Here is a 23,342-nt window from a genome sequence, read left to right as displayed (position 1 = left end):
GAAATCTTCCCTAACTGCTCTGCTCTACCAAATACCTCTCATGTTTTTCCAACTTAATTCTCAGACAAGGAAGAAGATGGGCAGCAACTGGCATGAATTCCACCTTTTCGGTCAACACCAATCTAAGGATACCACTGAGGGTGAGGGTAATAGACCTGGTCCCCCTTGGAGCCAGAAGCCAGGTTTCATAGTTTCCTCTGAAAAATGGCAGAAAAGAAAAGGCTTGAAAGCAGTTTAGTTCCTTTGCTGTGCAGTTCAATCAACTGGGAATGAGAAATAGGGCTCACACAATGACTGTGTTGGCTACAGGATGTCCTTGTTGACACTGACAACAAAAGACAGCTAAAATTAAACGAGTCATAGAACACTTCCAGCTGAGCTAGGGGAGCAAAGTCACTTTATCTCAACCCCAAAAACCATACCTGAAAAATGCCAAGTGGCATCCTGCAGTGGTCCAGCAGTGAGGAAAATTACTTTGGAGATCACACTTCCAAGGACCAGAATCCAGTTACCCATTTTCTGAGAACATCACTCCCAGCTTCAAAACAGGAAATATGGCCACTGTCTAGCCAATCATCTCATGCTAAATTCGAAAGTCAGTGACTATTCAAGAATGGACAAACGCCCCAAGCCAGATAAATGAAACTCGAATATAGGACTTTCTAGAATTTTCTAGTTTTCCAACTAGAAAGAAGGAAAGTCTACTCTCTGTGGTAGGCAGAACCCTACAGATGATCTCCAAGATTCTTGTATCTTGGTTATTCAATCAAATACTAATGTAAGTTCTGCTATGAAGGGACTTCATCTAATTAAGACCTGAATCATCTAAGTAAAGATACAGAAAGTATTTGGGTAAGCCTAAACTGATCAGGTGAGCTCTTTTAAAAAGGGAGTATCTTCTGACTGGCAGCAGAAGACATCATCAGAGAGACTTGTGCATAAGTAGGATTTGGTGTGATGTTACTGTTTTAAACATAAAGGGGGACATAGAAGCAGAAATGTGGCAGCTTATAGAAGCTAAAAGTTACACAACTGACAGGAAGCAAGAGATCAGGGACCATAGACCTACATCTACAAGGAACTAAATCGATGCAATGTTATATGGCTTGTTTTTAGATACCCCCTCAAGCCTCATGTGGTCTTGGGGGGGGCTTTTTGTGGAATAGATTCATGATGCAATGGGGGCTCAGGGGCATTAGGATTGAAGATCTGAGTGCTACCCACCCTAAGTAGTCTGCAGAAGACAAAAGGGGCCAAAAGATGCTACTGAATTCCCTTGTTGCTTTTGCTGCCTTCTCCATGCAATGAACTGTTGTTCTCCTTGCAATGTCCCTCTGCCATGTGCCACTCTGCCTTGGAGGCAGCCAAGTATGGTCAGAAATCTCTACAAACTATAAGTCAAATAAATCTTTCCTCCCTTAACTTTGAGAATTGAGCATTTTGTTTCAGCAACAAGAAAAGTAACTAAGACATGCAATAATCTGAATGAACTTGGACGCAGAGCCTTCTCTAGAACCTCCAGATAAGAACTTATCCTCATCCTGACCAATGCCTTGATTTCAGTTTTCTGAGACAGTGAGCACAGAATTCCACTGACTTCATCCAGATTTCTGGCTTATGTAACTATAAGCAATACATGGATGTTTAAAGCCTTGAAGCGTTGGGTAATTTGTTACACAGTAATAGAAAATTCGCATACACTAAAATTACTGAGTATAAGAACAACGTGTCACTAAAAGGGCTGATCAAACAGATACATCCAATATAGAATAAAAGAGTCTTTAAGTCCTTTAGCCATATATGGAGTTTAAAACTATCCCAAATTTTCAGATGTGTATTATTAAAATCCTGGTTTTATTAAACCAAGGTTGAACTGACTGTCAGTCACATAGAAAGAATTCCAGATATATTTTTAAAAATCCTCAATCCATCCTGAACTAAGGCCCAATTCTATAGACTGGGTTTGCATGTAAACAGAAAAACACAGCTGCCTATTCTTGCTGAAATAATATCACTGGGCCAACTCAGAAATGTCGGAGGGCTAAAGACTTCTGACAGACTCTTTTCTCAAAATTGGAACAGGATGAAATACATTAAAACAGTATAGCACCCATCCATATTTGTGGGTTTTGCACCCATGGATTCAACCAACCACAGATCAAAAATATTAAAGAAAAATTGTGTGTCCACTGAATCAGTACAGAATTGTTTGTTATATTAACAATATAATATATCAAATATTTATACACCATTGACTTTGTATTAGATATTACAAGTAAACCAGAGATGATTTAAAGTATTAGGAGGATATGCAAATATATGCCATTTTATATAAGGAACTTGGGGACTCATAGATTTTGGTATCTGTATGAGATCCTGGAAGCCATTTCCCATGGATACCAAGGATGACTCTCTCCATCATACTGAGGTCAGATATAGCTTGATGCCCAAGTATCTACATGATAAACTATGGATGGTAACTTAAACAGTGAGGTCCTCCACACAGGGACACACAAGACATAAAAGATAAATACAGACTCAAAGAGGACAATGCAAACATGCGGATTGTTCTATTTTTAACAAAATTTAAGTATTAAAAGATTATTCACAGACTTTAAAGAGAAAAGAGATATCTTTAATATCAAGGATAAGGTTGAGCTATTATAACCAATGTGATATAACACGTAGGGGGTAGCAATGGTATGCAAAGAAGAGATTGCCTTTTCACATGGATTTTGGTAAAGAAACTTTATGCTCCTGAATACAAAAAGATGTTACCTTTGTATAATGAGTATAAAGATTACAGATTCAAGGTTAAACTACTATAGATATCAGGGTATCATTAAGCAGTTGTTTCATGCTAACAATTTATTACCTTTTTTCTCATGACATAGGCTCTTCCAGAAAATTTCAATGAAATTACTAACAGGTGTGTCTTCCTCTCATAGAATCTCAGTCAAAATATAGTATAGCACAAGAGAGAATCCAGCTTCACATTGCCATCTCATCTTTCTATGGGTCTTCAACAATGAGATAATAATGTGACATACAAATGTAAGTATCTGCCAACTCTTTTTAATAAAGTCAGAACTCACAAGAAGCCACTGAAATGTAACACATCTGTAGGATGTCCTATAAGATCAATTAACAATAAAAATTCTTAGACTCTATTCTATAAATGCAAAGAGGACCCATAAGAGAGTACTCGCAATAAAGTTGTTAAATGTGCTTTTCATTAGAGATATTATCTTCTAGCCCTAAGCACTCATAAAAAGAGAACAACACAGTATCAGAGAGTTTGTGCCTGTTTACTTCTTTCAGATATAAGAAGTGTGATCAAAAGGTGTTGAATTCTTAAATTTAAAAAATTACTACAGTGACACATTGCTATTATTCCCTCTGCCTTTGAACACACTTACCCCATTGTTTTTGTTGCTTTCTGGCTGATACTCAGCAGTAGCATTCACCATATTTTTATCACAACATATACAGACACTCATAAAAGAGGATTTGTAGAACTACTTTAGAAAGTGGCAAGAATGATGGGATAAGTGTGTCTGAAGCAAAGGAGATTCATAGCAATGTGGCTTTTACTGTAATAAGCTTTAAAAATTTAAATATTCACTGTATATTCTGATCATACTCCATATTAGGTTTTTCTTGGTTACCAGGTGAAGTGGTACAGCCAATATGACTATTAATTTTTTTGGTTTATTTTGTACCAGGGATCAAACTCGGGACCCTGCGCTTGCAAGGCAGGTGGTGGAACCACTGAGCTAAATCCCCGGCCCATGACTATCAAATTTTTCATGAAGGATCAAAGTGATAAGATTTTTCTCCACTTTCACAAATCATTTATTTTTCCTATGCTCTATCTCAGAGTTAGGAAGAGGGCAGAAAAGTGGAAAGGACAGGTAATTACCACTGTCCTTTGACCTTCACTGCCCAATCTATTGATTTCTTCTCCCCTACAAAAGATGATACCATCATCTCACATTGTATGGTCTGAATACAGATGACTCAGTGACTCCAATCTGGATTGACTTCTTATTCTGCAGCAGAGGGCCCTACCATATTCAGTTACTTCAACATCCAGAGAGAACCATACTAATATCTGGTCCCATAATACCTCTGTGCCAATGCCACTTCACTTAGGCATGGCTGCTCACCTCAGCAGGTTGCCAGAAATGTACAAGATCACAAAACGTCTGAATAAAACCCATCTTTTCCAACTCTCACACTATATCCTACAGCACAACTTCTGTCCTCTTAATTATATTAAAATTCTAGATTCCTTTATGTTTTTAAGATCAATGATTTCACACTTCTTATCTAATGGGAATCATCTGTGGGGAAACAGGCAGAGGCCTTCACAGTTTGATTCTGGAGATATAAGATGCCAAGATACACACCTAGAAGTATTTACCCCAAAGACCTTTTATGTCTTAGCTACCATTGAAACCCTCACCCGTAGAACTGTGTAGTTTACTGATAGGCAAGAGACAAATGCAGAGTTTATTCACTTTCTCATTCTATGATTCATCATCTCCTTTGTCGTGCTTGCCATATTTTTCTTTGGTAAATGCATGAAGCCAGGGAAAGATTTTTTTTCCTTTAGATTTATAAATTGACTCCCTAGGCTTGGAGATGATAAACTGTAGAGTTGCTCTGCACCAGCATAAAGCATGGGATAGCCAACAAGATTCAAAGGTTGGGAAATGACAAATTCTTGTATATGGGCACCAAAAACAAATATCTGCTTCCAATTAGAACATAGATGACTTTACTGCTTAGACAATGATGGTGAACTTTTTAGAGCTTTCAATGATACAAATTGCTCACTGCAGCATATGTGCCATAGGTTTGCCACTGCTGCTCTAGAATATTGGAATTCTAGGTAAAAACTGACATGAAAACAAATTTATTTTCAACTGACACTTGCTTTAGCCAAAGCAGAATGAGGGCAGAATACCTTTAGCATCTATGAGATAAGAAACTGAGCACAGAGGCCTGAGCCCAACAGTCATGGACAAAATTTGAAATGATCATTTCCTTTTATAGGATGTGACAAGGAGTTGGCTTGAGCAAATATAATGACAGAGACAGATAGAAGGCCTAAATTTGTGCAAAGCTTATTTCAAATTCTCAATCTCTCCCAATTCCTTACTTATAATGTGATGTGTGTACCCCTCATCACAAAGTGATAACTATGCTAAGCACATGTGTCACTTTTATAGCTCTATTTACTATTCACTTCCCCCAATAGGCCTGAAACTGGGGGACTATGTGCGTCATCCCTTTCCCAATGGGAATGTATACCTAAATTATACAACACTGGGAAAATGAAAGACGAGTAGAATCAGTGTGTTAAAACTGAAAGGAGTCATAGAGTTAGCCTACTTCATAACTTCTTTACCAAGTTTACACATGAGGAACTAAAATTAGTTGATATAATACTCTGTCATCTGCAGTCAGTACCCCAATACAGCACATATGCTAATGGAAAGGGAGATCTATTAGATTTCTTTATATATGTTATTCTTTCTAATTGATATTTAGGAATGAGATCAATAGGATAAGAAAATAAAAAATTATTATTATTCATTTTATTTTTCAAGTATCTTTCAGATTAACTGAGCGCTTATCATTTATATGAACATGGTGGAATACCTAAAATCAAGGATTAAGGTGGCTGAGAAATTGACAAAATTCTAGCATAGAATATTTTCCAATCAGGATTCAGGAAACCACCAACAAAGAAAATTCCCAGATGCAGAGGTAGAGTCAGAAATTTCAGGTAAATGGTAGGAGGGTATTTAATCCATTTTTTCAGAAATAAACTTCAATAACATAGGACAACACCAGTAAACAAAATGGAGACTCAAGTCCTATCAAATACCCAAGGTCAAACTCTGGAAGCTCTAGACTGGCAGAAGGAAAGTGATTTTGGCAGAAGTCAAATCTATACTCATGCCAAAGGAATCAAGAAGTTAGTAAGCTCTTCAGCCTCCTGACAAAGAACTGAAAACACACACAGACTGTATCACTATGCTGGACAAAAGGGTCCCCAGGTCTAGTATGGCTCTGGAATCAAACTACAGCCAAGCTCCATTTATCAGTGACAGAGCATGAGGAATAAGAAGTTCAAATGTCAGTTGTGAAACTTGGGGAAAGTATAAGGCACATATGTGACATCTTATCATTGTTATTATTCATATAAAATATTAGGGTCCACGGAAACATCTGGTAAATACTTATAGACCATCTTTCCATGATGCTGAAGAAACTTTTGTTTTACTTTTACTTTTGTTGGCCTTGCAAGTTGGTGTGGAAGAAAGATCACAGATATAAAACTAGTAGTTATTTTAAAGAACTATAAGCCTGGGGGGAGTTGGTAAATAAATAAAAGAAATAATGAGATGAATAGCACTAATATAACAAAATATTCTACCATTTAGTGTTGGAAAGGATACTCCTATAAAAGTTAGCTGTACAGAGAGGTTAGAAAATGCCTCATCATAAAAATTATAATTAGTAACAACTGATTATAATAGTACAAAACTAGAATATCCAACAGGTCACAACAAGCTGAATGAAAACTAGAACCATACGGAAAACATGGAGGAATCTCACAAACACAATATTGAGCAAAATAAGCCAGACACAAAAAATTTCACATAGTCCATGTATGAAAGGCACAAAAACAGGCAAAATAAATCCCTTCAGTCCAAAAAACAGTCATCTTCACAAAGTACTGGTGACTGGGAAGAATTACAGAATAGACCATCCGTCTGGCAGCTCCCAGCCAGAGGAAGGGGCTTCTGGGCCGCCGTCAGTCCCGCCACTCCTGGCCCAGAGGTAGGGGCTTCTGAGCCACTGTCCCACCTTTCCCGCCTCAGAGGACATGAGCCACGTGGGCACCAACAGCTTCCCCCCCCCCCGGGTCAAAATGAGAAGACATGTAAATAGATCTCAAAACCAGACTACCAGATCATCTACAGCAACCCCAAAGGGAAATGAGATGGAACACTCTGATACTCAAACACCTGGACCCACTGAACTGGCAACAAAAGAAGATCTGGAAAAAATGAAATCAGAAATAATTTCTCAAGTAACAGCAGAGATTGTGCTCCTAGTGTAAGACATGATTAACAAATCTAGAGAGGAGCTGAGGAACATGATGGAATCCCAACATAGAAAACAAATGGAATCCATACAACAGATGCAAATAGATTTCCAGGAGATGAAAAGCTCCACTGAAAGTCTATACAGCAGAATGAGCCAATGTGAGGACAGAATTTCAGATATAGAAGATAAGATTGCAATTAGTGACCAGGAAAAGAAAAACTACTTCAAAATTGTGAGGGAACATGAAAAATCAATCCAGTAGCTGCTAGACGATGCAAAGAACAATAACATAAGAAAGATTGGAGTCAAAGAAGAAACAGGAGAGAGTGCAGAGGGCATAAAAAAACTCTGAACAGAAGTAAAGGTAGAAAACTTCCCAAGCAGGGGAAAAGAGCTTGACATACAGATAAGTGAGGCATATAGGACTCCAAATAGCTTTGATCAAAAAAAATCTACACATAGGCATATAATTGTTAAGATTCCAGAAACTCAACAGAAGAACAAAGTTCTACAAGCAGAGAGAGAAAAGAAACAAATCACATACAAAGGAAAGCCCATCAGAATCACAGCAGACTTCTCAACACAAACCATCAAGGCAAGAAGAGCTTAGAGTGACATATTCCAAGCCCTAAAAGAAAACAACCACCAATCCACATTGATGTCTCCTGAAAAACTGTCTTTCAAAATTGATGGAGAAATAAGACATCCATGACAAAGAGCACCTTAGGAACTTCGTGAATGCCAAACCAGCACTCCAAAGAATTTTACACAATATCCTAGGAACAGACATTGAGGATCACAACCCCAGGAAGCAAAGCAGAACGAACCCATCTGGCATGACAAGAAATTAAATGTAAAGGGGGAGAACCCAACAAAAAGAAAAAGTCATGGTAATGACAAGTCAATATGTTTCAGTTATAACCATCAATGTTTAACGGTCTCAATTCACCAATCAAAAGAAATAGACTGACAGAATCAGTCAAGAAGCAAAATCCAACAATATGCTGCATACAAGAAACACACTTAATTCAAAAGGAAGCTCATAGACTGAAAGTTAAAGGGTGGAAAACAATACTCCATGTGACAGGAACCAAAAAAAAAAGCAGGCGTAGCTATCCTCTTTGCAGATCAAGTAGATTTCAAATCAACACTGATTAAGAGAGATGAAGAAGGACACTACATCCTTGTAAAGGGAAGAATCCAAGAGGAAGAGATGACAATCATAAATATCTATGCACCAAACACTAGTGCACCCAACTATATAAAACAAATACTAACAGACATGAAAAGTCATATATGCACTAATACAATTGTAGTGGGGGACCACAATACCCCATTGTCACAAAGAGATCAACTAGACTAAAAATAAGTAATGAAATACTAGAACTCAATCAAACTCTTGAACAAATGAACTTAACAGGTGTTTACAGAGTCTTCCACCTCACAAAATCAGAATACACATTCTTCTCAGCTGCACATGGGTCATTCTCCAAAATAGACCACATACTCACACATACAACATGTTTAAGTAAGTGCAAAGGAATTGAAGTTATCCCCTGTATATTATCAGACCATAGTGTGATGAAATTGGAGATCCATAGCAAAAGGAACTCAAAAAATTTCATAAACACGTGGAAATTGAACAACACACTTCTGAATAACCAATGGGTCACAGAGGAAATTAAAGAAGAAATCAGACTTTTCCTACAATTAAATGACAACAACAATACAACATATCAGAATCTATGGGACACAATGAAAGCAGTCTTACAAGGGAAATTCATAGCAGTGAATACACATATTAGGAAAACAGAATGAGCCCAATTAAACAACCTGATGCTGAACCTCAAGCTTCTAGAAAAAGAAGAGCAGGACAACCCCAAAGCTCATACAAGGGAGGAAATTATACAGATAAGAGGAGAAATCAATGCAATGGAGACTAAGTGATCGATACAAAAAAATGAATGAACCCAAGAGTTGGTTCTTCGAAAGAATCAACAAAATTGACAAACCCTTAGCCAATCTTATCAGAAAAGGGAAAGAAAAGGCCCAAATCCATGCAATTAGGAATGAAAAGGGTGAAATTACAACAGACCACCAGAAATCCAGATGATCATCAATACCTACTTCCAGAACCTATATGCCAATAAGATGGAAACAACAGAAGAAATGGACAGATTCCTAGATACATATGAATTACCAAAGTTGAATGAAGAAGACCTAAAAATTCTAAACAACCCAGTATCCAACCAATGAAATTGAAAACATAATTAAAAAGTTATCAACTAAGAAAAGCCCGGGCCCTGATGGCTTCACTGCTGAATTCTACAAGACATTCAGGGAGAAACTACTGCGACTAGTGTATAAACTCCTCAGTGACATGGAAAGGGAAGCAATACTCCCAAATTCCTTCCTGGAAGCAAGCACTGTCTTGATCCCCAAAGCAGTGAAAGACTCAACTGAAAAGGAGAACTATAGGCCAATCTCACTGATGAACATAAATGTAAAAATCCTTAATGAGATACTGGCAAATAGAATGCAGAAGATCATCAAGAAGATCATACACCCTGACAAAGTGGGATTCATCCCAGGGATTCAGGGATGGTTTAACATACACAAATCAATAAATGTAATACACTATATCAGTAGAGCCAAGGACAAAAACCATACGATTATCTCCATAGACACAGAAAAAGCATTTGACAAAATCCAACATGCATTTATGATAAAAACCCTACAAAAAATTGGAATAGATGGTCTCTACCTCAAACTGATAAAAGCCATCTGTGGGAAATGGTAGAATTCAGCTATCTAGTTGTAAGAATAGATCACAAGTAGTTTGTTAACTAAGAGAATTAAGTCATTTCTGGGAAATTCCACAAGTCTGTTTGTTAAAAGAATGCCAGAAAACTTTAAGAGACCTTGTAAAAGTCTCATGGGAGAAAAATAGGTTTTCCTAGTTTTCTTATTTACCATTTTCTGGGATCAGAGGACCGTGACCCAATGACTCTACGGGTGGTAAGAGAGATACGACTCACTATGCACATCTGTGATGTTTGTGGTGGGCCGGTGGGCTTCATTTTGGCTAAAGTTGTCCTGCTCTCTTGATACTATCTGATAAGAAGAGGGCTGTGGTGTGTTCTTTGATGTATGGGATTGGTGAATGGAAACAGGGGACTTGTGAATTCACCTGTAGCTTTTATGAGTCACGTAAAGTCATTTGTCACCAGAGGTTAAAATCAGAAAGACGATAGCCAGAATAACTAAGCTGCTTTCCTACATGTGTAAAACCCTTGCTTCTTTCCTTTGTGATTGTCGAATAGTGCCAGAGGAATTAAACTGCTGTTCGTCCCCCAAGCTGTCTCCTTTTCTTTCTTTAAAAGTCGATGCTTTCTGGGGTTCCAGGTCTCCCTCTAGAGAAACGACCAACAGCCATCTATGAAAAACCAACAGCCAGTATCATACTAAATGGTCAAACACTGAAATCCTTCACACTAAAATCAGGAACAAGATAAGGATGTCCACTAACACCACTCTTGTTCAATATAGTTTTGGAAACATTAGCCACAGCAACTAGACAAGAGAAAGAAATAAAAGGAATAAAGATAGGAAAGGAAGAAGCCAAATTGTCATTATTTGCAGATGACATGATACTCTATATAGAAGACCCCAAGAACTCCACCAAAGTCTTCTAGACTTAATAACCAAATTCAGTCAAGTAGCTGGATGCAAGGTCAACACATAAAAAGCAATAGCTTTCCTCTACACAAATAACAGACTCACTGAGAGAGAAATAGGGCAAACAATTCCTTTCACAATAGCATCCAAAAAACTGAAATACCTAGGAATCAACCTAATGAAAGAAATCAAAGACCTCTTCTCTGAAAACTATAGCACTCTGAAAAGAGAGATTGAAGATGATATTAGAAAATGGAAAGACATCCCCTACTCCTGGGTAGGAAGGATTAATATAGTGAAAATGGCCATGCTTCCAAAATTGCTATATAGATTGAATGCAATTCCAATTGAGATCCCAGCAGCATACTTCATGGACCTTGAGAAAACAATCCAAAAATTCATTTGGAACAAGAAGAGACCTAGAATAGCAAAAGCAATTCTAGGTAACAGGGACATGGCAGGGGGTATCACAATCCCCAACCTGAAACTCTACTACAAAGCTGCTGTGATAAAAACAGCATGGTACTGGCAAAGACACAGACTTGAAGACCAGTGGAACAGATTAGAAGATGCAGAAACAATGCCAGATGCACTCAGCCATCTCATCTTCGACAAAGGAGACAAACACCCTCACTGGAGGAAAGATAGCCTCTTTAATAAATTGTGCTGGAAAAACTGAGCTTCAACTTGCCAAAGATTCAAACTAGACCTGTATCTCTCACCATGCACTAAACTAAAATCAAAATGGATTAAATATCTAAATATTAAAATAGAGACTCTGAATCAGTTGGAGCAGAGGTTAGGTAGAACCCTTGAAGACATAGGTGTAGGAAAAGATTTTATGAACAAAACCTCAGTTGCCCGTGAACTAGCACAAACAATCAACAAGTGGGATCTCTTCTTATTAAAAGGCTTCTGCACAGCAAGAGAAACCACCAGCAGTGTGAAGAGACAACCCACAATGTGGGAAAAAATCTTCACCTGCTCTTCCTCAGACTAAGGTCTACTCCCTCGAATCTATAAAGAATTTCAAAAGGTCAGACCTCCCAAATTTAAAGACCCAATCTGAAAATGGGCATCTGAAATGAACAGACATTTCTCAGACAAAGAAGTAGAAATAGCAAATAAATACATGAAAAAATGTTCAACATCAGTGGTCATTTGAGAGATGCAAATAAAAACAATGCTGAGATTCCACTTCACTCCAGAAAGAATGGCTGCTATCATGAAATCAACCGATAAGAAATGCTGGCAGGGCTGTGGGGAAAGAGGAACCCTGCTCCTCTGCTGGTGGGAGTGTAGACTGGTGCAAGCACTGTGGAAATCAGTATGGAGATACCTCAAAGAACTAGAACTGGAAGTCTCATTTGACTCAGCTATTCCCCTGCTGGGTATCCTCCCCAAAGAATTAAAAGAATCATACCACAGTGATACATGTGCGCCCATGTTCATAGCAACACAGATTGTAATAGCTCAAACTTGGAAACAGCCCAAATGCCCATCAACTGGAGACTGGATAAAGAAAATGTGGTGTTTTTAATAAAATGGAATACTACTCAGCCATAATAAATGAGAAATTAGAGACATTTATAGGTAAATGGATGCACATTGAGGCGATACTCTTAAGTGAAATAAATAGGACACACATGAATAAATACCGAATAGTTTCTCTGGTGTGAGAAACTGAAAGTGTAAATAAGGACTAAAATGTATAATAGATAATGTGAAATAGGAAGAAAAGAGGCAAAGGGGAAGGGGAAGTGGGAGGGGTAGGGGAAAGGAAAGAAGGGAATGAGATTAATATGAGAAAATGGAAAAATAGGAACAAAATCTTTGTAAATAGGGAGGGGTGGAGGGTTTGAACAGAGGGCTGGGCAAGGATGAAAAATAAGAACCATGAGAGATCATGTAAAGGTGTAAATTTCCAATGATGAATGTCATTATATTGTATACCTAAAATATACCACTGATTAGAAAGAATAATCAATAATGCCAAATAAGAAGAAAGGGTCCAAAAGGGTAGAGGTAGTGGGAGGGGCAGGGGAAAGGAAAGAAGGGAAAGGAAAAATGATGAGAAATGGAAAAAATGGAAACAAAGTCTTTGTAAATAGGGAAGGGTGGGGGGGTTGAAGGGAGGGCTAGGAATGGGGAAAAAATAAGAACCAAGATGCATCATGTAAAGGTACAAGTGCCCAATGAGAAATGTAAATGTGTTGTCTACCTAAAATATAGCAATAAAAGAATTTAAGTAAAAAAAAAAAGAATTACAGAATATGTCTAGGATGCTGTTTATGTTTGTTCTTTGAACTAGATGCTGGTTACACACTTCCTAAAAATTCATCCAGCTGCAAGAACATGATATGTGCACTTTTATGTATTTTCCAATTCCATCAAAAATATTAGAGCAGTGTTTCCCATTTATGTTCTATAGGACTCTGTTGCCTAAAGAAATATTAGGCGTCCTTCCACAAAAGAGTTTGGTGTTCAATGAGTCTGAGGAAAGCTGAGAAAGATACACTTTAGACTTTCATTCTGCAGGACTTTTTCCAAAATGATTGTGATCATATGGACTTTCGCTGCAATGCATCTACTCAACTCATTCTGCCCCCTTCAAGTTTCTCTAAGGCCTCTTTCAGAATCCCAAATTTTGGTCATAACAGAAGCTGCATAAAAAACATGTGGGTCTGTACATACAATTTACCCCAAGTGGAACAAAACCACTTTGAACCTACACTCAGTGTTAAACCAATATGGATCTGCAGCGCCCCCTTTGCCTGGAGGTGTGCACACTTAAAACATGGCAGGGTCTACCCTTTCAAGTACATATCTCATCTCAGTGCTCTTGAACCCATGCAATCTCAGCACAGTGAGCTAGCACACTGCATGTCATTTGCAAATAAATGCAGCAAGGCAGATTTTCAAATATGCCCAAGTTTTCACAACTGTAATATCAAAACTCTCAAGTAACCTGAGCATTCTCCATGGGTTTTTAGCTCAAAGTCAGAGTTTCTCCCAAATACTAGAAAGCTATTATTATGAGCTGACTCCTATAATTACCTTATTTTTCTTGTCACATGTCAAAACAAACATGGCTTCTTCACAACTAGTATGTTGCTTATTCACAGTGGGACAAGCAGCTGCATTCATGGATTTAGGCTCTTATTTCTTTTCTTTTAAACTCTTGTTCACACTTCTCATTGTGAATAAGATTGGCGGAATTTGAAGGCTTTCTCTATGCACATACACAAAAGTAAACAGTATACTGACAGTATATTGTGTTCTATCCTTAAGGTTTATGGGGTTTTGTTTTTTTGCAATTTTAGCTTTTTAACTTGGCTTAACCAGATATCTGGTTTATCTTTGGCTGTTCATTTTTCCAAGTTCTATCAAAAGGAGATAAAGACAATCATTTAAATTTAGTTAATGACTTTTATGAGGATGGGAGCTGAGAAAGGAAGTATGAGTTTTCAAAATGCCAAACAATTTGCTTTAAGTCCTTTGTTTCTCTTCTAGGCATCTGAGTATTAAGTCTTTTTATTTTATTTGGTATGAGCCTAATCAGATATATCACATATCACCCACTGCTCTAATTTAATGAGGACAAGGAAAACCAGACATGGCATTCCAAAACAATGTTTTAAGCCAAGGCATTCATAATAGCCAGTAGCCAAATTATGTTATATTGATTTCCAACATTATAATTCAATTATGCATTTCAAAGAAAATCTAAAACAAGCTAACTAATGTTGTGATGTCCAATTTTGTGAGAAATCATTTGGACTGGAAAACAAGGCTTCATTTCTCATAGTATAGGTAAGAAGATCACACTGCAAACATTGCCCTGTATAATGTTCAGTGAGTAAATACTGCAATTATGCTTTAGATTGCAAAAGACAGTGGGAAAAATAGAAAGAGGGAGATATAGATAAAATTAAATTGAGAGAAAACTTTATAAACCTTAACTCTTATAGTCACGGTTATACTGTACTAAATCAAAGCTGAAAGGCATATAATGAAGACTGCTAGACATGAGTTATATCCAAGACATGGTAAGCAGTCTTGAAAATAATATCTTAAATGTGTTTGCTTCAGAACAAGGAAAAACATCACCAATTGAACACAGAAGTAGAAGAATGACAAGTTTACTTAAGAGAAAAAAATACTTAAAATTTTAATTGAAAAGAATTTCTAGTACTGTGAAATAGAATAGGAAATTTCATGATTGGCTAATTTATGTTCACATAACCAGCAATAATTGCACCTACCTCATTTAAGTCTTGCTGAGTTTCAAAAGCATCCTTTGGCCAAATGGCAGCCCTCTGGTCTATTCTATAAAATACAAAGAAAAATTATTTCCATTTAAAAGAAACCTTTTGACAAAACACATCTGAAGCTAGTGGCTACAGATCTGACCATGCCTCTGTTAAAATCCCTTAGTGTAATCCTACCAGCTGGAGAATAAAATTCAGACTCCTCACAATAGCCAAGAACACATTATGGGGTTTGAACCCTGTCAGCCTTCCTGCTACCACTCTCCCTCTTATCCATAGCCTACAGCCATCCTGGCCTTCCGTTTCATTACACACAGTGTTTGTTCTCTGTTCAACTTTCCACTTGCTGTCCTGAGCCTAGACTCTTCTCTCCCTGATTTGCGTACAATGGACTCTTGTCATCACATAAACATCAGCTCAGCTCACATGGAGGTCTTCTTGACCGTCCTAACCAGAAGTAACCCTCCCTCTCCAGCATACTGTCCTGTGGATTTTCTTCTTAGCACATCTTACTATCTAAAATTTCATGTGTTTATTGGCATTTCTACACTAAAATGTAAAAGAAAGTATTAATTATGTCTGTTTTCTACACAGAAAAATCCTTGGAACCTAGTATAAATTCAATAATTTTTTTGAGTGAACGGATGTGATCCAATACCGTTGTTACAGAAAGATTTATCCGCTGAAGTCAACTTTGGAAATGTCATTTTATCTCATAATTGACATAATATGTGTCCTAGTTATTGCTGTTACATAGTGAAGCTGGGTTTTCCCACTGCATAGCTCCCAATAGAAGAAAAAGGACTTAAAATAAAGCATATCACTTTGAGTTAATTTTCTTTAGTTAAAAAACCTCCACTGCTGGCAGATACTTAGGTCCAAGTGATGATTTGTCAAACTCTGTGGCCCAATGTTATACGTTAGATAATGTTGTGTCTAGATTGCAAGGTCTCTAAAGACCACCAAGGAACCGATTTTGATGTAAACACACGAGGGTCGTTTATTTAAGCTCGAGCAGGGACTCTCAACTGTCACCGACGCAGCGGGTCAAGATTGAGAGCCCTGACTCTAAAACACCAGGGGTTTTTTATAGAGGTTACAGCAGGGCACGGGGTTTTGAAAAGGGCGCGGGGTTTTAAATCACACGCAAATCACACAACTGGCTAGTATTTAGCAAGTTTTGAAAGTTTAAACCTAATTGTCTGGGCCTTGTGCGTTGAACTGTAAACGGCTGTTTAAGTCATCGAAAAGAACATCTGGGATATTGGGGTATTGGGGTAACTATTGATTAGCTGTTGTAGGCCATGGAGAAGAGCATCTGGGACATTGAGGCAGTTATCGATTAGCTGCCGTTAGGCTAGTTGTTAGGGGACTGTTGGACATTATCACAGGTAGGTGGCCAAAGTGTATCTTGTGGGTTTTTTTGGAACTAGAATTTATGTCTAGGCCACCTTTATTTTAAAATGAGGCCAAAACTTTAAAATGGAGTTACTCAGGTCTCACAATAACATTCCAGTTTCCTGCAGCAGTCTGGATGTTGTTATATAATAAACATACTAAACTACAGTTATTATATTTATAAAAAGGCCGGCTATCTTAATGAATAAGAGATTTAGTACGTTATTTATAAAAAGAATTATTTTAGGATATAATTATCTAGTTGTTATTCTATGTCAATTTGAATCTTGAAGAAAATGTATACATATTGTCTGACAGGTCAACAGAATTAATGATTCCCAAATGTCACAATGCACTTAGAAATGTGCATTTAGAAATGTCATAAGCCTCACTTCTTCAAAATATTAAGAATTTCTTTCAGGCCACAAGTGTTGCTAACTGTGCACACAATTTACTTCTAATGAGAAAAGTAAGTAGATGGTAAAGCCAAAATATTGTGCAGGTCAGACTGCCACCTTCCACACCTGCACACCAGCATTTCCCTCTTGGGCAAGAGACAAAACTCAGGGTTCCAATCTTGAGCTCAGGCATAGACAGTTCAAATGAGAGAAGCAAATAAGAAAGAAGACTGCTGGCTTGCCTACCGTCCATCTATCAGTCTCCTGAGCCACCAACATACTGATGTCAGCACTTCAGACACCCAAATTCTCTCTTTCTTACAAAATAGGCTAAAGGACTCTTGGAGACAGAGATTAACACATCATACTCATTAACACCTAAAATTATGAGTGGTTCATAATTTCTGCATAATCTGTAGTAGTTCTCAAACTATTTTTCTATAGAGTTATGGTAGCACCAGATAAATAAAAGAGTAGTGCTATTTTAATGGAGTGAATATTTACCAGTTCACAATTTTCAAACATAATTTCACTAGGGATTTGGTCTCAGTTCCCTGTGAATGAATGGCAGCAGCTGATAAAGCTTGTAAGCCACTAGCAAACACTACTGCAAGGAAGCAGAACTGTCTTTTGTGAAAAAGACTGTATATATTACAGAAGAGTCTATATGTAATACAGTTATATAATCTTCCAGAGATGAGCCTCCAGAACAAGTCTGAGAAATGTAGTCTAGAGTATCAGAGGTGCTTCTTCTATTTACTAGTCATCTGAACATCTACCATATACCAGCTACCATGTTGGAGAAATAACAACGAACAAGCAGAGTCTGTGCCTTTAAGGAAGCTTAAAATCTAATGAAATCTTAAAAGTAATGAACACACAGCCTTGAGACTATTTCAGGAAATTGAGGATCAGGGCACATGAGTTGATATTAGAATATTAGAGAGGCACCAGAGAGGTAGAAACAAGTAAGAGGTATTTTCAGAAACAAAAGCAACCGAGAGATCTTGAGTGTGAGTTCAAACTACAGAATGAAAGAAACTGTTCCAAAATTTTGAGCCTGTATGACAAAGAAAATGGCAGGTGGGTTTTCTAATGGAGGCAGAAAAATATGTAATTTGGGGGCATACAGAAAGGCAATAAAGACAGGCAATTCATGGGTGCAGATAGATATTCAAAATTTGCGGTAAGGCTAAAATACAGAAGTAAAATTCACTGACGAGGGTTCACTTGAGAACTAGAGAACACCCTAGTGTGTCAGCAGAGCACTGCACCGGTGATGATAATTACAGAGGTCATATGTAGGGTCATGGAGGCAGGTGCTATACCAGTTTTTTTCTTACTATGGTTCCTGACATGGTACATGTATCATTTTGGATGGATGGATAAAGAATTAGAACCCAGATGCAAGTGATTTTTGGTCTATAATTTACTAGGTGTGTATTCTTGAACAATATATTGACCTCTCTAAGGCTCAGTTTCCTCATCTGTCAATTGAAGATAATTAATAGCTACCTTATAGAATAATTCATGAAATGAAGGATAATTCATGAATAATGAATAACTATAGATAACTATAAGATAATTCATGAATATGAATTATCTTATAGTTATCTATAGTAAACATAATACATGGATTTTATAATTATAAAAACATCATCTTAGAATATTTACATAATTGGGATAATTGTATATTTTAATAATAATAATACAATTCTTGTTAATAAGATGAAAGAGAGAAGAAATCAGGTCCACTGAGCATGTCTTTGGAACAAACTGTATTAGGAGACAAAAGAAAGACAAGCCTTTAAAAGAAATACAAGAGCATCACTAAGGAGGCAAGAAGGTAACCAGAATTGTCACTCTAAATACTAAAGAGAAATAAGTTATAAGAAAGATGAACATTAAAAGGAATCTAACAATTCATCAGCTCTTATTACACCAGGCTGAGTATGCTGGGAAGTTTATTCACATCATTTTATTTAATACCCAAAGTAACCATATGAGACTAACATTATTTATTTATTAAAGTTTTTTTTTGGTACCGGACTGAACTCAGGACCTTGTGCTTGCAAGGCAGGCACGGTGCCACTAAGCTAAATCTCCAGCCCTGACACTAGCATTACTATATCCATTTGACCTATTTATAAAGCAGGTAGTTGAATAATTTTGTCAACTCGTTTAACAAATATTTATTAAACACTGACTATGTGCTAAGTACTATTGCAGGTGTTGAAAAGAAAGCAGTAGACAAAGCACAGTCTGCCCTCATGGAATGTGTATTTTCCTGGAAGGACAGAAGAGAACAGAAAGAAATTAGTGATGGCCTATCACGCACCAGATGCTCAACACTGAGGAGAAAAAGAAAGAGAGGCATAAGAGCAGGGCAGACAAGAGAACCACCCAAACTCACACTGTCAGAAAGTTTCAGTGACAAAGACAAGAAGAATGAAAACAGTGGACTGAAAACATAAAAGTCATGATAGAACAAGAAAAAGAAATAGCAGCTTCTCATTGGAAAAGGATAGTGGTGAAAAGAGGAGAACTAGAACAGTAGCTACTTGCCACAAATTCCCTTCTTTCTAAAATCTTTAAAGATACTCCTCAAACCATATACAACCAACCCTGCCAGGAAGCTGCCTATACACAAAAGCTCTATCACAGAAAATACGCCCTCCAATTCTCTTACCTCCTTCCATCCACAACAATAATAGGAAAGTGCCTAATACATTTACGTTAATTATATGCTTCTTGAGGGGGCAAAGATGAATAAGTGAGAGTTCTCTGGCAATTCTATTACAACCTTGCTCTCTTAGCCCAGGCTTCAGCAATAGGAGATGTAGCCAACTTCTCAGAGGCCAATTTGGTCCTCAATACTCATGAGTGTGTGAGTTCTCCAAAATCCACCATCGCCATTACTATGGCTACCATCACCACCACTGTCACCACACATCACCAACAAGACCATCTCTGTCATCACCAGAATCACTACCACCACTGTCACAAGTACCAGCACTGCCACCACACATGCCACCATTGCTACTGCTGTTGCTACCACCACCACCAACAACCCCACTATCTAATTCAAAATACAAAGTATTTTCAACAGAGAAATGCAAATTTTAATTGCATGCAGATATTAAAGGAGATTCTCTCTGGACTTTATGATTCTACATTTGTGGACAGCCAATGTCAGTGTAATTTTTCTAAAAATTGTTGGAGTTTCTCTTTTCCTGGGACCCTAAAGCATGTGCTGAGTCAGCCTGTAGGGTTATCCTTTAGAGGACCTCTCTTGGGAAGTGTAATGGAATTCAAAGCAGCAAAACCAACCAAACATTATAATATTTTTCTTGGCCTAAGGACAGTGTTAAACCACAAGATGTGCTAATTTGCAAAAAAGCCACATTTTGGCTCAGGATTTTCTATTTATATCAACAGTTTCACCATCTATAATTAAATTAGTAGAGGAAACTGTTCCCTATCTTAGTGAAAACTTCCTATCTGGCCAATGGCTCATGGAAGACTCTGAAAGTTATCTGAGCCAATATTCTCCTTCAAATCCAATAATGAATTTATTACCAGTCTTTCAGTTTCTTATCCAAAATAACTTTTGAATGTGTCATCACCCCTTCCTCTTCTCCATTGCAATGTTAGCCCAAGCTACCAACATCTCTCGTCTGGACTATCTATACAACAAAAGTTTCTTTCTCCCTAGCTCCCTTATTCCCCCCTCTACTCTCTCCAAGAAACTTCCCACACAAAATTTTGTCACTACCCTTTGCACACTTCACTTAAAATAAATTCCAAAATCCTGAAAGTATTTTATAGCCTCCTGGAAGATTTAGCATCTGCTCATCTCCTCAGTCTCCACTAGTGTCATGTTCTCTCCTGTGCTTGGTCAACCTGACATTCTTCCAGCTCCTTGGAAGTACCATGTTCCTTTATAATTTATGCCTTCAGCTGGACTCTCCCCATGTCCATAATGCTCTTTCCTGTCCATTTTCTCTCCTAATTAACTCATTTATGCATTAGAGATAGGTCTCAAACACCTCACTTTTATACATCTTTACTGTATTTTGATATTCCTTTTTCCATTGTGTAGAAGTAGAAAATGGCTTCTTAGTGCCTAATCATATGTTTGTGTAATGATTTGTTTGACTCTCATAATGGTAAACATTACGGGGCAGGAGCCATATGAGTCTTGTTTAAAATTTTAAATCTGGGGCCAGTCCTTTCTTATAGCAGGAATTCATGTTTGTTAAAAAAAAGTATTCATCCCAGTGTAATAGGCAGCTGCCAATTCCAGTATATTCTGGACTGGGTACAATGATCATAATACAACTCAAAGCTACTTCTTTTTTTTTTTTTGGTACTGGGGATCGAACTCAGGACCTTGCACTTGTGAGTCAGGCAGCGGAACCACTGAGCTAAATCCCCAACCCTCAAAGCTGCTTCTTACACCTGTATCATGCTAGCAGAGCCCACAGGATAGAATGACTCTCATTCCCATAGCAAATACTTCTTCCTGAGAATACCCATTAAAGATTATCAAGTGGCTTTCTAAACCACAAATTAGAAAACCAGGGCAAAGAGAGTAAAAGAGACACAATCCAATACACTTTTCAGAATGCTGAAAGCCTTAAGACTGAATGAAACCAACCTCAGATCATGTTTTAAGATTTAATATACTCCACTGCATTAAACTGAGCTTCTGTATTAGAAAGCAACACTTGGGATTTACTAATGTATACCCGGATGACTGCTGGCTGGCTGTATGACTGTTGTTTCCTGAAACTCTTTTGAAAACAAAAGGTATATCCCAAGAGGACAACCCTTTGAGCAAAACATTCTTTATATATAAACAATAGCTCTATATGCAGACAGAGACAAGATGCCAAAAATTCTAGAAATATTATTAGTAACAATAACAACTAATACTGGTTAATATAAAGTTCCTTTCACTAGGGAGTCTAAGCCATATTAAAAATATTCTTTTACTGCTTCTTATGAAATTTCTGTGCTAAAGGACTGAGGTTAAATGTTGAACAGCCAGCCAGCTTCAAGGTCACAGAGTTTGACCTTATTCCCAGAGACCACTGAAATAAAACAGAATTAGAAGTCAATAGATGTTCATGAACTGACTTTCTAATGCATGTATCCTCTTGTTCAGGCCAACAAACTCCTGTAGAGTGGACAAGGACATCATGGCTAGAAGCAGAATGCTGATCCCCAATTAATACCCTCCCAGTAGCAGGAACCCAAGTCCTACCCTACGCCCACCTCCACTTCTCTAGAGATCAGACTTGACTAGTACTATTAAAACAGAGATTCCTGGGCCCCACTCTAAACCTACTGAATCAGACTTTCCAGGGGAGCAGAATGGTAAGGTGCAATTAACAAGCATTCTAAGGGATTATTAATTGGGAAACATTACCCTAAAGGACAAGCACAATACCTGGAAGGACACTGGTGGCTAAATGACACAGGTGAGAGACTTGTTTGGGTACAAGAGTGATCTGATGTTTCTGACCTGCGAGGATACATTCCCAGAGAGAGAAATTCTGTGTCCCTGGAGACACAAGGAGAAATCCTAAACACAAGGCAGCCAAGATTCTTTGGAATAAGTTCTGCTCCTCTGCTCCTCTCTCTGGTGAAACAGCTCAGAAACTGCCAGGACCATGCCAATGTCCAAAGAATGGCTGAGCAGTGAGTCTGGCCCAACAGGCAGCATCAGGACTGGCAGAGGAAAGCAGGTAGAGTGGCCACAGATGTGAATGAAATCACCCCATGAACCAGAAAGAGTTTGGGAAGGATGTTGAAAACATTGGCATCCAGTAGATTTGTTTCTGGGGGCCGAGTGAGAGCATTAGTAGTAGTAATGGGGACAGCAGTTCAGGGTTTGCGAGCAGGCTACAAAGCACTCTGCTTGCATCATCTCATTCACTCCACTAATTAGTAAACAATTAGCAGACACCTGCTCCCTGTGCCAGGTGGGGCTCAGCCTAGGAGACAGAATGGTTGTAGTTGATCCCTGGGCTCCACAGGCCATTCTGCTCACTTGCATCATCCCACCTAATGTACCTGCCAAATCACTGCACTTTTCTGCCTCAAGATTTTTTCTAAGCAGAGCTTCTTCCCTTGGCATGCAAGTGTGCAGAGTCAACTCCCCTTGGGGGCCTTCTGCCAATGTAGAGTGGAGTGTGTACCTCCTGATGTCAACAGCGTAAGTGAGATACTTTTGCCACAGTTTTGGGGGGACCCCAGAGTGGACCCTACTAAGCTCCACCCCTGCTGTTAACAGTGGACCCTCAAGTTACAACCTGCCAGACATATGAACAACTTGGATTACTTAGGTTAATGGAAGATTCATCTGCCGTCATCTTGTTATCTATAGCATCTACCCAAATAAACATCCAGACCTCAGCTGTATTGACTTAGTTATGACCAGCCCTCAGGAACCGATTGAGTT

General features: G+C 38.1%; 1 protein-coding gene across 12 annotated transcripts in view; it reads right to left on the bottom strand.

Annotated features, from left to right (window-relative positions):
* The window catches only part of Fam13c (family with sequence similarity 13 member C), a 124,101-nt gene that overhangs the window by 51,411 nt on the left and 49,348 nt on the right, over positions 1 to 23,342 (bottom strand). For all 12 annotated transcript variants that reach the window (XR_002387251.2, XR_002387250.2, XM_087184819.1 and 9 more), the window contains one exon: positions 15,072 to 15,135. Coding sequence is in view for 10 of the 12 variants with exons in the window: in XM_087184819.1 (XP_087040945.1) it covers positions 15,072 to 15,135 (64 nt within the window). In the remaining 2 variants the exon portion in view is untranslated. The remainder of the gene's footprint in view (positions 1 to 15,071; positions 15,136 to 23,342) is intronic.

This window comes from Heterocephalus glaber, unplaced genomic scaffold (genome assembly GCF_053883595.1).
Source record: "Heterocephalus glaber isolate CG9 unplaced genomic scaffold, H.glaber_assembly_v1.0 deba00001497, whole genome shotgun sequence".
In the NCBI taxonomy this organism is placed as follows: domain Eukaryota; kingdom Metazoa; phylum Chordata; class Mammalia; order Rodentia; family Bathyergidae; genus Heterocephalus; species Heterocephalus glaber.
Note: the sequence above shows the minus strand (reverse complement) of the source record. Positions and strands in the feature narration are given on the sequence as shown.